Source organism: Corvus kubaryi, unplaced genomic scaffold, assembly GCF_017639235.1.
Source record: "Corvus kubaryi isolate FWS band 111438036 unplaced genomic scaffold, C.kubaryi_AGA036_p1.0 37334, whole genome shotgun sequence".
Classification (NCBI taxonomy): Eukaryota; Metazoa; Chordata; class Aves; order Passeriformes; family Corvidae; genus Corvus; species Corvus kubaryi.
Window position 1 is genome coordinate 23,701,201 of NW_024581108.1, and position 15,414 is coordinate 23,716,614.

At 42.6% G+C, this 15,414-nt stretch overlaps 1 protein-coding gene across 4 annotated transcripts in view; it reads left to right on the forward strand.

The window, feature by feature from the left end:
• Positions 1–15,414, forward strand: part of PATJ (PATJ crumbs cell polarity complex component) — a 140,098-nt gene that overhangs the window by 58,019 nt on the left and 66,665 nt on the right. For all 4 annotated transcript variants that reach the window (XM_042030858.1, XM_042030855.1, XM_042030854.1 and 1 more), the window contains 3 exons: positions 176–286; positions 1,045–1,122; positions 4,180–4,297. In XM_042030858.1, the coding sequence (XP_041886792.1) occupies positions 176–286; positions 1,045–1,122; positions 4,180–4,297 (307 nt within the window). The remainder of the gene's footprint in view (positions 1–175; positions 287–1,044; positions 1,123–4,179; positions 4,298–15,414) is intronic.

Sequence of the window (15,414 nt, forward strand, 5' to 3'; positions counted from 1 at the left end):
TTTAATTGTGAATACTAAATAGTACACTTTTCTTTAAACCATCATCAAAAAGTACTTTACAAATAATTCCTCTTGACTGGTTTTGATGCCTTCCTCAGATACACTAATCTTCTGCAAGTGTGTCTGATGCCTTGTAATGACTCTGTACCTAACAAAAATAAACATTGTTTGTCAGGTTTCTGGGATAGACCTACAAAATGCCACCCACGAGGAAGCAGTGGAAGCCATCAAGAATGGAGGAAATCCTGTGGTGTTTGTAGTCCAGGGCTTGGCTAATGTACCAAAAGTAAGTTTATTTCTATTTTTATTCCAAAACTTAGTAATGTGTAACATATAATGTGTAAATCTTATTTTAAACTTGGCTAAATTCCTTTCAGGGAGTCCTACCAATTTTTGTGCCCAAGGATGGATCCTTTCAGTCAGTTACAGACCAATTGATTGATTGATTACTTCTCTGGCCTGATTGGAAACCTCATTTCTCTGATTTACATGGAGTAGATGTAAATCTGTTGACTAGGTGTTCATTCAGCTCTCCCACCTGGGTAATAAGAGTCTGACCCTGTGCATTTTCATTTGTCCATATTTCATAATCTAAAAATAAACTCTGAGTTTATATCCAGAGAAACAAAGGTGTAATTAAAATCAGTCAGGTTCACACCAGCAGCTCCTTGTAAAATGTGTCACCACAGGGACCTGGAACAGTTACCTGGGAGCAAGTTTAATTTACAAGAGATTTGAGGCATCTCCTCATCTTCGAGGCCAAGGCAAGAAACTTTTTAAAGCCTTAGTAAGAGCAGGCCTACAATTCTACCTGCCCAAAGTACACACAGAACCCCCCAACTCCTGTGTACTTTTGATGTAAGAATGTAATTCCGTAGATTCAGTGAAAGAATGTAATTTATAGACTGCACTGCAATGCCTTTCTACATGGGACAAAATGCAGAGTGCACTGGGGAGCTTTGTTGTTGTCAGGAACTGATTTTGGATGTTTGTTTTGCAGCTATAATGCTCTGTCTGATGTGTGTAATGTACATTGTTTTTCAGGTGGTTTCTCCTGCCCAGCCTAAGGGAATCAAAGTCAGCAAAGATCAGGATGCAGACAAAGAAAATAAGAGTGATAAGGTATTTATTCCATTCAGTGCTATACCCAGGTTTTACTAAATCAAATGATATAATAGCATGTATTCTAACTCTATGATAAGCTTCCTCCGAAGTCTGAAATTAAATTTGAAGTGTTTTGTTGAAATATCTTTGATTCTATGATTTTTTGCCAAATTTCTGCCAAATATTCTGACATATATTCTGTGGGTGTCTGCTGGGTGCTGAAACCCTGTACTTAGCACAGCTCCTCACTGTCATCTGTCTGAAGTACCTGTTTTGCTCCATGTGGAGGCAAATTGATTCCCTTTGTTCAGCAGAAACAGAGAAATGGCAACATGTACACAAATAATATCCTTGATGCAAGGCTGCCTGAAATGCAGTAAAATCACCTTATGGGCTGATTAAATCCACAGAGTCTCCTGCATTTCCCATGGCTGTGTAAAAGGAGGAAATGACCGAGGGATCTGTGGCTGCTCAGCTAATTGTGAAGCAGTTACTGCACAGTGACTTCTAAATCACTTCACAGCAGCTTTAAAGGAGAAAAAGTCTGTTTGGAAGAAAACAGGGAATTTGTTTTAATGGCTGCAATAAGGGAAAATTTTAATTTTTCATTTTCATCTGTATCACTCTCATGGCCTTGGTGTTCTCCTGTGGGATTTGCCCTGACTGAGGAGTGTAGTTCAGGTAGTTTGAGGGTGTGAGAGCAGCAGCAGCAGAGACAGAATTAATGTAGACAATAAATTTTGCCTGGTGCAGTTTAACTACAAATAGGATGAAGTTTTCATTTGATCCTACTCAGCACTCTGGTGTTTGTTGGGTACCTGAGAGGACCCTCCTGCCTCCAAAAGTTTTTGTGAGACTCCTTTCAGATCCTGTCGGGGACAGGAGCAGCGAGGCTCAGTTATCAGAAAATGTGTTGAAGACATGCTTTCATGCCAGAGGATAATACTTCCAATGAAGCACTTACAATCCCCTTTTCTTGTGTTTTTTTTCATCTGTATTTCCAATCTCAAAAGCTCTCATCCTCTGGCAACGTGCTGCCTTTAATCTGCAGCACTCCGGTGTGTCGCGTTCTGCAGCGTTCCGAGGTTAAAGTGGGAGCCTAATCTTTTTCAGACCTTTTTCATCTATTGCTGCTATAAACTGGTGGGTGGAATATAGAAGAGCTTCAGTGCATAAATATGTAGCTCCTTTTTGGCTTTGAACGTGGGCTCACAAAGCAGTCGCACTGCACTTCTGTGGGGCCGTCTCGGAGTTGGAAAGAGTTGCTATTAGTGGATTATTAGTCCACATCCCTGTGGGGAATCAGTGATATTTCTAGTCCAGTCTTCAGAGAGTCACAAAAGAGTTTGGTTTGAAAGCAGCCACATCCAGCTGGAAAATCTGCCTTTTCCTGTATCTTTTCCAATGCTGAAGGTTTTCTCTGATTTGATGGCGTTTATCCTCCTCTATTGATCTGTTTGTTTCAAAATGATCACTTTAATTTATATAAAACCACTTAAAACAATAGTGAACAAACCAGATGACAACATTATTTTGCTGGTTGGCTGTGTAAGCTGTGCTTTTGCCTCCGTGTTAATACAAGAACGTGGTGTAATGGAGTAGCCAGGCACAATTTTCTCATCTGGCTTTTCAGTGGGACAGGAGGAACGAGAGGTATTTGTCCCTCTGAGCCATAGAAAACTGCTGGGTAAGCCTGGGTGCCTCGTGTAATTTCACACAGACTTTCTAGCAAATGTTTAAGGTCTTAAAAAGCCAAAGGGTCAACATTTAGACTGTAAGTTATTGCTAAATCACAGCGATAATAAAGTGACTCATTTGTCATAGGCAGCTGAGAGAGAGGCTGCAGATTTTCCATCTTTACCTGCTCAGTAAAGTAGAACCCAAGTCCTCCCTTGCTTCCTGGATCATCTGGGTTTTGCACTGTTCTGTCTGTGTTGGCTTCAAGAAAAAAGTGGGAGGCACATTAAGTGTGCTGTATGCTTTTAGAAAGCAGCTGTTGTGCTTCCAAGTGCTCTCACTGTACACTTTTGCTACTGGTAGATTGAATTAATTTCATTCATTATTGTACTCTGTGTTCAGTGCAGCACTTTCCTGTTATGTTTTTTAAATGGATGAGATGACAGATATCTTTACCTCACAAAATTTTCCACATATTGCAGCTCACTACTTCCACCACTCTCTACAAATTCAGCTTCAAGAATCTAAAAATCAATACGCAGGTTCAGCTTTCATTGCACACACTGAAAAAAACCCACATTATCCTGGGCTTGGTGTGTTTGGGTGTTGTGTCATATTTCCCAGCCACAGAAGGAATTAATTACGGGAATTCTGGGTGCTCTAATGGCATCTCCTCCCTGGTGTTTCCTCTCTAAAATGCATCCTGCTATTAATAGTGGGCTTGCAAGGGATGCAGCTGAGCATCATTTAGTGGAGTCGTCGTTGGTGCAAACCAAGGCAGGACCCAGCTCCTTGGAGCTGTAAAACCAATTGCTGAGCTGAGCCAGTGCCTCCAGCAGACTCCAGCCTGCTCTGTATTCCTGCCATGCGCCGCTATATGCATCATTATAGGAGCTGCCTGTATTTATGTGAGGTAATAGAATTTTATTGGGAGATATAACTCAAAATCTTTATTAAATTTACACCGAAGTACGGACGGACTGTGATGGTTGAATATTCATGTATGGACTAAGAGGATTCAGTTCTTATTTTATATTTTAAAGAGATTGACGTTTATCAGCACCAGACAGTTTTGTTATGGAGTCTAATAAGAAACAGGGTATAATTTAATGTTTGTTTTTAGCCCTTGATTAATGTTCACACTTTGATGTTTATGACAATACGCAAGTATTTTTGTCAACAAGTAAATGTGCATGCACAGTTGTGTTTTGGTTTCTTTTTCTTGATGTTCAGTGTCACTTCTTGCTCTGCTTTCTTGCACATAAAGCCTTTGCTGCAGAATTTAGCATTGTAATTAAGTGCTGTGCCTGTGCACAGTCAGTGCAACAGACAATGGGATTTCTTTTCGTGTGCTCAGAGGTTACAAAACATGTAACTCTTTGTCTTTGAATCCATCAGAGAAAATATGGGGCTCCACCTCCCATGAAGCTGCCACCTCCTTACAGAGCACTCGAAAGGCATCATGCAGAGGAGGCTGCCCTGGATGAAGAGGAGGATGAGGATGCTTGTGCAGAGAGTGAGTAGTGCTCCGATCATTATGTCAGATCGCACTTGTGGGACACAATCAGGTGGGGATAAGCCATTTACTGCTTGTGGGAAGTGGTGCTCAGTGTGGCCACAGCACCAATCCTCAGCCTGGTTTGTAACTTAGATAGTTCTTCTCCTCAGCCAGGCGCCCAGGGCTCAGCTCTTCTGAGGAGATACAGGAAGAGCTCTGTTTGTTTTCAGTCCCAGAACATCTAAGCCATGTCTGGAGGAGTTGCTTGGGCAGAGATGTCAGCAGTGACAGGAGATGTTCTGTTTTACTGCTCTAACTGCAGTGGTAGTCAAGCAGTTGCGGGTTGAGGACCACTGGTGCAAAGTCCTTGTCCAGAAAACCTGCTGCTGATCCCAGGCAAGGCTGTTCAAGCAAGATGGTTTCCTTTAAAAAGAAAAATCTGCTGATTTGTTGTTTCAGTGCTCTGCTTCTGGTTTTGTAGCACTCTTCATGGGAAAGGTTCTGAGGTTGTCCCATTTGGGTTTGGCAGTGGTTTGTGGTGATACTCACTCTGTTGGAAGAGCAGGGGCCTAAGGAGTAGGAAGCAGTGCCAGTGGAGAGCTTCTGGTAGCATGATTTAGATTCCAGCTGCTTTTGAATTACAACTTTGGTTAATTACAACTTTGGTTAAATGGAATATTATTATCCATATCTTATCTTGCAGTAAAATATTTAGGAATACTGAACTTACAATTAGGAGTCCTAAATTACTTTCTAAAATCAGTTACCTTTTATCTTTATGCTCTTTTGTACCAAATCAGCATAAGGTGGGATGAGGCCTTGACCAGCCTGGTCTAGAGGAAAGTGTCCCTGCCTGGAGCAGGGGGTGGAATGAGATGATATTTAATGTCCATCCCTGTAACATTCTGTATTCTGTGTGGGCTTTTGTTGGGGTTTAGTTTGTATTTTTTTGCTACAGTGATTTTCTCATCATCTTGAGCTCTCAAACCGACTCTGTAAACCTCAAATTGTAACAAACTAATTCCAGCTCGTTATTAAAGCTCTAATTCCCAGTTAAAGGATAAGTGTGATAAGTAGGCTGACACCTGAGTTATCTAATTAGGATATGCCTCAATCCAAGTGCTTGCTGGGCCTAAGTTAATACTTTGCACAGAAGTAATTCCTTATTCATGGGCTTGGTCATTTTTTAGCTGTCCTGCCATCCCTAATGATATTGCTGGCTGAGTCTGGAAGCTGAAAAGGTAAAGCTACTGCTGATATTAAATTCATCAATCCTACCAGACTTGGCAGCAGCACACAGATCTGTTCAGGGGAATCTCCTTCTCTCTCCCCTTTTTACTGACTGAATGTTTTGCAGTGGCCATCTTTTCCATGAATCTTGGAAAACAGAGATATATTCTTCCTCACCTCATTCTGTTTCTTAAAAAATAAAAACAGGCTAAAGAAGCTTCAACTAAGTTTGTGCCTCAACCCTTGCAGTGAAAAGCATGTTAGAAGTGATCCCTCTGTACTTGATGACATTAAGCATCTTGGCAGCTGTGGAATGGGCCTTTACAGAGTCCCTGTTCTGTGATCATTTGAAAAACAAAATTTTCTCTGCAAATTCCAGTACAGTATTGTTTTTGATGCTCATAACTTCTGTCCTGATTCTTGAGCACCTTTCCCAGAAATCCCAACCCAGGCAAGAACTTGTCTTTCTTAACTGCCCATTTGTATGTCCACATTGCTCTGTTCCTTACCCACTTATCCAGCTAATTCTACTGGGTTTTTAACCTTAACTAATAATAAATCAACAGGTGAGCTGGATTTATTGCCCTCCTTATTTAGAAGATAAGGTATCTTAAAAGGAAGATGTGGTGTCAGCCCAGGTAAATTCACATCATTACCTCTCCTTTATTTGCTCCCTGTAGTTCTCAATCTCTGTCACAGCATGGAAAGCTTTAGAGGGCATTTTGAGGTGGGACAGCTGTTAAATCTGTCCTCTGGTTGTGCTCCTGATGGATTTTACTTTATTTTATTTTCTGGCATTCTTATTAATGCAGCTGCAGTGCCAGGAACCTGCCCATCAATTTCTTTCAAACTCCAGAAATACTTTACTTGCCCCTCTTGACATTTTTTGTCCTTGCTTTTCAACCCTTCCTCTCATCTTTTGTCTCCACATCCTCCATCATTCCCCAGACTGAAAATGGAAGTTGAGCATTGTTAGTCCTCCTTCCATACTTGGAGAATTTTCCTTTCCTTTCTGTCCCATCCATATTGCCTCAGAGTCTCCATGTTTTGTCTGTTTTCCCTTTAAAGTGGCTGCATAACCTTTTGGTATTAACTGAATTTCCCCTGTGGGGTCTAAACCCACTTGCCTTTTGGCAATGCTCCTTTTTATTTCTGCTTTCCCACTGCTGAAGCTGGAGCTCTCCTTGCTGACCTGTTGGAACAAACAGTCATTTCTTGTAGATGTTCTCCCTTTTCTTTCCAAGTGTTGCTTTTGATCTTAAGAGGGCAAATCCTTGTTGGGAACAGAACTGTGAGGTAGTTTTTGGTTTAGAGAAACTCCAGACATGTCCTCCATTTTTCTGTGGTTTAAGAAGTCTAAAGTTCCAGCTGTTTGGTTTGGTTTTTTTTTCAAATGTGACTCCTTGCACCCAAGACCCTCAGTTTCAGATCTGCTTCACCTTTATGTTTCATGCCACCACTACTTCCAGCATAATTTCCTAAGTTCCTAGGTAGCTTTTGCTAGACTTTGAAGGCGAATTGAAAGTTGTATTTCCTCTTGGTTTATTTCTTCTTCTAGTGGCACTGCCAAATCTTTTATCAGTACCCAGCTCTGAACCTATGTGTGGGTTTTGTTTTCTCTTTGCTTTGAGGTTGCTGTTTCAAAGCTTTCAGTTTATGCATGAAAACAGTTTTGCACAACTTGCAGTGTGTCCATCCTGTTGCAAAAGGGGCTTTCAAAATGCTTCATCCTCCAGACCTGAAACATTACAACACAGGTTTGGAGTTTTCCCTTCCCACACTTGCCCGTGGCAGAGGCTGTTTTGGAGAAAGAGGTTTTTTTTTTTTAGACATCCCAAATCTGAAAAACACCGGGTTGTGAATGGGATTTTTTTTTGCCTTTTTTTTTTAATCAAAACAAGTAAAAGGAGGGGAGAGCACACAAAGGAGCTGTTTGTGCTCATGGGCAGCTGTGCTGCAGACGGCATCAATAGGCACTGGTGTGTTTCCCTGGAGTGGGGATGGCTGGAGGTGTGCTCTAAGAACCTGCTAATGGACTTATGTGCACCCCGTGGTGGCTTATTGCCATAATGAGGGGTTGGTAGTAAAAAGAAGCAGAGGAAATGGATGGGCAGAGCAGTTTGTAATGGAATGTTTCGTGAGGTTTTCCTTGGGGGAATTCCTAGCTGTACAATTTGGATATGCTTTTGTGACCGAGTTGCAGCAAACATAAATTAGATAGGAGGGAGCTGAAAAACCATTCTAGGAAAACTGAAAAGACAACTGGCAAAAGAACTTGAAATCCTTCATTTCAACTGCTGTTATATTTTTAGTGAAATCTTTTGTCAGTTAGTTGACTGAGATCGATCCGGTTGGTTTCAAATGAGTCTAAAATAATAAAAATAGATGGTTAATAAAAAATTTGTGGAAGGTGGCTTAGATAATGGACTAAGCTACTGCTGTGCTCAGACTTCCTGTCTGCAAGGATATTTAACTGTATCTAATAAGGGGATAATAATGCCCCCTTCCTTTTATTTTGTCTCTAGATAATGTAGAAATCAATGAAGCTGTAAGAAAGCATAATGATTTATCTTCCTAAGATGCTTTTTGAGGAACAGTGGTTTCTCTGCTAAAGCAAGAGATTTTAAAACTTCCCTGGTATTTTGACTGCGTTCTTGACTCAGAGGGTGGGGAGGCCCTGGCATAGAGAAGTTGTGGATCCCCCATGCCTGGAAGTATCCAAGGCCAGGTTGGGCAGGGCTGGATGAGCTTTGAGGTCCCTTCCAACCCAAACTCTTCCATGGTTCTGTGATTCCCCGTTGTGATAAATCTGTGGGTGCAGGAGGGTTGGGTTGGGATTGAGCAGCTCTTAACACACCTGAGGTTTTTAGCAGCATCCAGGTGCCAGTGATGTCTGTGATCAGTGAGAGCACAGTGATTTCCTTAAAAATAAAAGATGGAAGTAAAAGGAATCGAGTTCAGTTGAGACTTTGAGGAAGGTATGGTCAAGTACATGGGCTGGGCAGAAACAGGATCTCTGGAAGTGTCTGTGCACTGCTGTGGGTGAGGATGGGAACGTGATGATCAGCATTTTGGGAAAATGCCAGGATTATTAACAAATGACTAAATAAAAGCCAACCCACTCACAATTACTGGGTGTCTCACTGTTTAGAGTCTGGTTTATGCAAAGTTGTGCTAAAACAAAGGAAAATCAATCCTAACTTTTACTTTTCATTTTGGGGAGGGGATCAGCTGAAAATGTTGATCTTCAGTGGAGGCAGCTCGTGTAGCCAAGCGCTGCCTCTCCAATAGATGTCACTGCAATCAACAGCAAACAAAGATGATGCTCAGAGGGGAAGATGTAGCTTGGAGAAAGGCTTCAAGCTTTATGAAAATAAAATACTGCAAAAGTAGTAATTGCAAGATTTAATGTTCTTAAATATAGTACCAAGTGTTTTTAATACGGTGGATTTCCTTAGATCAGGCAAGAGCCAGGATTAGACAAATAGAGCAGACACTTTCATTTTTCTGCTCTGTGTTAATCTCTATTTAATGTGACTCTGTGCTGCTAATCTTCTTTTCCCATTCTTGTTCTGACCCATAATTAGCTCAAATGCGTGGGGTTTGTAACCAGCCCTAATATCAGATCCAGAACATGCTGGGCAGAGCCACAAAGCTGCTGTGCCACACGGGGAGGGATGAGGGAGTTGGTGTCACTGCAGCTTGAGGTGGTGGGTTCGTTTGGGGTTTTGTTGTCGGGCTGGTTTCTTCGCTCCCTTTGTGAATCACACGCACAGTTATCATCTGATGAAGTATTGCGAGAGGAAATTACATTTTTGATGAAGTAATAGTAAAATTGCAGCTGGGACTTCTTGTGGTTTTTACTGTGTGCTTGACATAATGCACTGAACAGATGGCTGTGTGTGTGCTGTGAGACATATTCTAAAGGAAGGACAATGAACTTTAAAAATGAACAAATTAATGATATTAACGAAATAACTGAGTATTTTGAGTTGTTTTAAATGTAGCTTTTGGAAGAGAGAATTAGTAGGACTTCCCAAAATAACTGAGTATGTTTATAAATTCAGAGAGAGATTTTATCTTTGCTTTTTTTAATTACTAAATGAAGGATTTTGAGTCTTTTCAGTGTTTCAGTTCAGCATTCATTGCAGCGAAACTAATATTGCTTGTTTGGGGTTTCAGCAAAATACAAGTTATGATGAAGTTTGAGCCTTTTTATGCTTATAATGACAGATTGGTTTTGTTTTCTGACATTAAAAAAAACCCCAAACAAACCAAGCAAACCCTATGCCACGAACACATATCAGTGTTGGGAAACTGCAAGATTTGCAGCGTTGGGGAATAACAGATTTAATGAAGCCGTTTGTGTGAGAGAAATTAATTTTTAACCCCAGTAGCTCGCAGGAAAAAGGATGCTCAGATAAATAACATTATTAACTGCTCCTTTGCCATGCAGTGGGTCATTAAGCAGGAAGGTACCTGCAGCTGTCAGCCACACAGCCACGCTGGGGGTGACTCGTGTTTGGGGATAGAGATGTCATTCGGATGCTGGCAGAGCACAAACAGCAGCTGGGAGCATCCGTGGGTCAGATGTGGGAATCCAGGGATCTGCTGCTCCCTGCATACTTCCATAGGCAGCTCTCCTCTGCTGGCAGATGTAACTGGGAGCTTGTGGGCAGCCCGAAATTAATATAATTGATGGCATCTCGTAATAGAAACAGACAGACGGTTTGCCCTTAAGGAGAGAAAAATCTCAGGAAAATAGGCCCAAGGTCGTCAGAAGGAAGACAAGCCCTGAGCCTGTGTGTGATGAGGATTTGAGCTGCTTACAGCCCTGAATGTTTGTCAGGAATGCAGATTTCCTGAGTACATGCTGGTATAGCAATGGTACAAGGGGGTTTCCCAGGTAAGGATTCACATCTATCTCTATATCGTGTTTGTTTCCAGCAAGCCATTTTTAAGCATTTTTAGTGATAATTTAGAACTAGTGAAGTGCTGGAGAGAGAAAATAATAGCAGAGATCTTTTTTTTTTTTTTTTCCCTTCAGTTTGAAGCATGGACATATAGCATGATTGGAATATTGAATGCATTTAATATCTTTAAAATGTTTTGGTTTGTGTTTGCTTATAAATCATTGCTTCTGTGTGTGTCAGTGCTCAACATTCTTATATACAAAACTGGCTGGAGCACACAGTGCTTAAAGTATAAGAATTTGTAGCATTAAATTTCTTGCTGTATAGAATAATCTACTCTTCCATAACTGTTATTGTAATGCAGAGACAGATGGCTGAATTTTCTTCACTTTGCTTGTTAAGAATGTGTTAGGTAAATGTTTTTAGACTAAAATAAAAAGCTGCTGGGAATCTAAACTGAATATTCAGCATTTTCATGGTAGAAGGAGGCATAGCAAGAATAAAGCAATGTGATAGTAAACAAATGAGCTATTTGCAATGAAGGATAATCTAATCTTTAAATATTGCCTGAGATTGCATTTGTTCTTAGGTAAGATCTTTTCTTCCAACACCAGCCAGGTATCCAGAGAATAGCACTGAAATGCTCGGCATGAAATACACTGATTTGATGTTATAAGGCTATTACATTGTCTGGGGCTTGGTGCAGGTGGCTGATGTTGTTTGGGATCTTTGATCTCGCTCCGGTGTTACAGATAAGTAATTTCAGAAAGAAGATAATGTCTGCGGTATAAATCTGTAAACACAGGTACAAACTTGCTAAGAGACGATGATCCAAGTAGGTCTTTATATTGCTCTCACCCAAGTACTCTTAATATCACTGCAATGACTTGCAACTAAAAACATGTTAAAAGGATGTAAATATTTAAATAGACAAATGAAAGGCAGACACTAGCTCGTAAAAGGTGGTTATGTGTTTATATTCTTGACTAATAACCTGGTTTTGAGATGGGAAGATACCTTTTGTCATTACCATCGTAAATGATGTTGCTCCAATGCACCGAGAAAAAAAAATTAAAAAGAAAACTCCACAGTGCCTCATGTCTTGCCCAGACTAGCACAGCATTGCTTCCAGTTAGAATACACAGCAGATTATTTGCATAATAGCTCTGTTCCAAAATGGTCTGCTCGGTTTAAGCAGTAGCTGCTCCCAATATGTACTGGAAGTAAGGCTCTAACAGAAGGGAAATATAAAAAATGTTAAATTACAATAATTTTATCCTTTACAGACGTTACCTAGTTTTCCACAGTATTGCAGCATTTGAGACATCTGTCCAGAATCACTTCTTGAACTGTCAGGAGGAAGTTGAAGTTATTTTTTGCTTCTCAGTCTGAAGGCTTGATTCTCCCTTATTCCCTGTCATGGTTTAGGGGCCGCTCACCAGTTTGAGCAGGTGTGTAATTGCTCTTTATCGGGGTAGGTGGCATTGAAAAAGCAATCCAGAGTATTTAGCTCTAGGTCTGCTGGCTACAGCACACTGTGACAGACCAGGGAAAATTTGCTTTATACCTTGTAGTGGCCACGTGTGTATTGAAAACTGATTGCAAGCTAAAGACATTAGGAAGGAAATCTATATGCAGATATACTTCTGTGTGTGTGTGTGTGGGCTGTCTGCATCAGAGGAACATTTTTTATCACCAAATTCAGAACACTTTTGCCATATTGGCTTTAGAGGAGATGTGGTAGCTGGCTGGAGAGCAGGTGGTTCTTTCTGCTACCCCAGAAGTAATAATGAGCCCTTTCTAATCAGTGTGATGATGTGCATGTCTGTTTTCTTCATCAGTGCTTGGAGATCGTGGCTTGTGCTTCTCTCTGTGCTTCCCCAAAAAGTTATTAGAGGAAATGTTATAATCTGAGGTTGCCAGAGAAGCTGTGGCTGCCCCATCCAAGTGGAAGTGTCCGAGGCCAGGTTGGATGGGGCTTGGAGCAACCTGGGATAGTGGAAGGTGTCCCTGCCCATGGCAGGAATGAGATGAGCTTTAAGGTCTCTTCCAACCCAAACCACTCCACGATTTTGTTATCAAGGAAACACCAAATTTCTGCTGCTCTGGCTGTAAAAAGTGCTGTGGCTGGAAGGGATGGGGCTCTGCTCCCCAGAGGCATGGGGTGAGTACCTCCCTCGAGACACCCCTTAATCCAGGCCACTTGAGGAATGGGAAAGGATTTCCAGCATCTAGATGGCACATCAGGTACCACTGACCAGGGGCTTCTGGTGCTGTGAGCTGCCAGCCCTGTCCTTGCCCTGCCCTCCACCTGCTGTCAGCATCCACAGCTGGAATTCAAGATCCAAGGGCAGAGTTCATATTGAGGGGGAAGGGAAGTGAGTGGAGCAATGGGGTTCCTGAGTCAGGAGGTTCGGCAGGAGCACGGGACCCGTGAGGGGACTGTTTGTGGTCGTGGTCTGGGGGAAGGACAAGAGTGGGGGAGGACCCTGCTCCTCTGCATTTCTTTGTGCAGACAGGCCAGCACAGAGCCAGGAGCCATCCCAGCAGCTGCAGCTGAGCCAGCTGAACTTGAGACCTCCTGCCCAGGTGATGAGTGTTCTACTGCCAGGGGACAGAGCTGCAGGTGAATTACAAACGTTGTCTGAAGCTGGGAGTGGTAAACCATGACTTTGCCAGATCCTTTATGATTGTTTTGTAGGTACTAAGTGCTTTTAACAGATTTTGTTTTGTTTCAGTGCATTAGGTAGTTTCAGAGGGGTTCTGCATCCCTTTAACTGAAAAACAAGCATGTTAGGTATCACAGATTTATAAACTCCGGTGTGCTTTTTCTGCAGTTTCAGAATGGTAAGCCTAAGCAGGTTTTTTAACCTGTAAATGTTATGCTTGTACAGTATCCTGAACTCTTGTTTCTCTAGAGAAGTACAGACTTCCCACTCCTTAAGGTGAGGTGGGAAATCATCATTTTCGTGGTGTGATGGTCCTGGGAAGATTACAAGATAAGATAAGTTCCCATAATGTCTTGGGGTGACTTTATGATGTGTATCCCAAATCGCTGCCCTATGCCCAGAAATTAATTCTTGTGCCTTTCTTGTGCACACATACTTGTAATGTGCTGTTACTTAGTGATGAACCATGTACCTAAATTGGGAGGGATTTGGAAGGAAAAGCCAGAGGGTGGGAAGGCACAAGGCATTTTCTTGTGTGTGCACTTGCACATGGAGCTAAGTTACGGCTCTTAACACTGTGCTGTGAGAGCAGAGAGGGGTTGCACCTCCCAAATGGCTTTTAGAGGCCTTGTGCTACTGAGCCTCCATCCCTCCAGGTGCTCTGGGAGGAAAGAGCACTCCCTGTATGCCAAAAGGTGTATGTCCTGTATCACTACAGTGTGTGATGGTCCTGGAATCCATCTGGCAGAGCTGTGACTGTTCCGTGGTGCAGAGGAAGGAGAAAGGATGAGATTCCCTTGGTGCTGGGCCTCTTGCTCCCTGTGCCAGGCTCACCTGCAACCTGGACCTTCAGATTTTGTCATTTTCCTGCACTGAACTGTAAATCTTAATGCAAGGTTCTGGACCAGAAACTATTTTTTTCCAGGTGTTTGGCAAAAAAAATCCAGTTTAAACCCATAAGGTTTGGCTGTAATTTCCTCCATCCATTTTGTAACTTGCTATTCTTTTAAGGATAAAACAGGTTATTTAGGGATTAATACAGTATCACTTTGTTGTGCATCATTAATGGATTTAAATAGACAATGCTATAATTTTACAGCAAGAGTTCATTTCAGGATTGATTTGTTAGAAGTACGGATGATGTGATTTTTAAAGTATTGTTTGTATAGAAGATGGGATTTTTTAAATACTGTTTTTCAAGGGCAGAAAGTCACTGAGGGACCAGCCTGCCAGCATGGTGCCTACTGAGGTATTTCTGAAGGGCTGGGAGAAGAGTAGAAGGGGAAAAAATGGGATGAGACAGGGATGTGATGGATGAGGGGGTAAGGAGAGCTCTATGCAAGGATGAGCACGAGCAGCTTGTGAGCGACGGCCAGGAAAGAGGTGGGAAGGGATTTTGTGAGGAATGGGGAGCTCAGCGAAGCCTTTTGGGGCCAGAAGAATGTGGCTGTTCCTTGTGTGTGCAGGAGGGATGTTGTGGGATGGGGATGGGCAGGCCTTGCACAGGGACACGGGGATGGGGATGGCTCCTGGCATCGGAGCATCCTCGGGATCACCCTCTGGCATCCCTGGATGGGGCTGTGCAGCAGCCAGCTGGGACAGCTGCCCCAGCCCCTCCTGCCTGTCCGTGGGCTGCCTGGTGTTGGCAGTCCTGCCCCTCTGCCTTCTCAGCTGATTCCACGATTCCGGAGCACCGAGGTGAGGCAGGGCAGAGGCAGCGGCTGGGAGCCTCCAGCCAGGGCTCCAGTGCAGAGTTGTGAGGGCTTTAATGAGTGGTGCTGTGAGGGCTGCAGCTAATGAACCTGGATTCCTACAGAACAGTGTCTCCCCTTCGCCTGGCTTGGGTGTCAAGGAAGGTGTGAGCTCTGCTTTAAGCTTTTCCTGTGGCTGGAGCCTTCCTGAGGCCTTCCCTCGAGAGAATTCGCTGACTTTAATAAAGTGTGAGCTCACACCCAAGCCTTTCCCCCAGTCAGGGTATTTATCAGGTTTCTCTCCTGCCTATTTTCATGAACTTTTTATAGCACCTTGGAGACCCCTGGTCCACCATGAGATTTGCTGCCAGTCCAGAGATTTGGGGCCAGGAGCTTGGATTGCACGGGGGATGGTTGCATGTGCTGAGTTCCTGTAGGAAAACAGAATAAAATTAGCTACCCTATTAGAACTAAGCTTAATTTCTATTAAGAGACTAAAATATAATTAATAAACACTGGAGCATGACCCCTGGACTGCAGTTGGGAAGACCTGGCATCTCTTTGGTTGGTTGCCATCTGTTGGATGTCTTGCTTGGCCATCTGTCGTAAGAGACACAAAGCATCTTGAGACT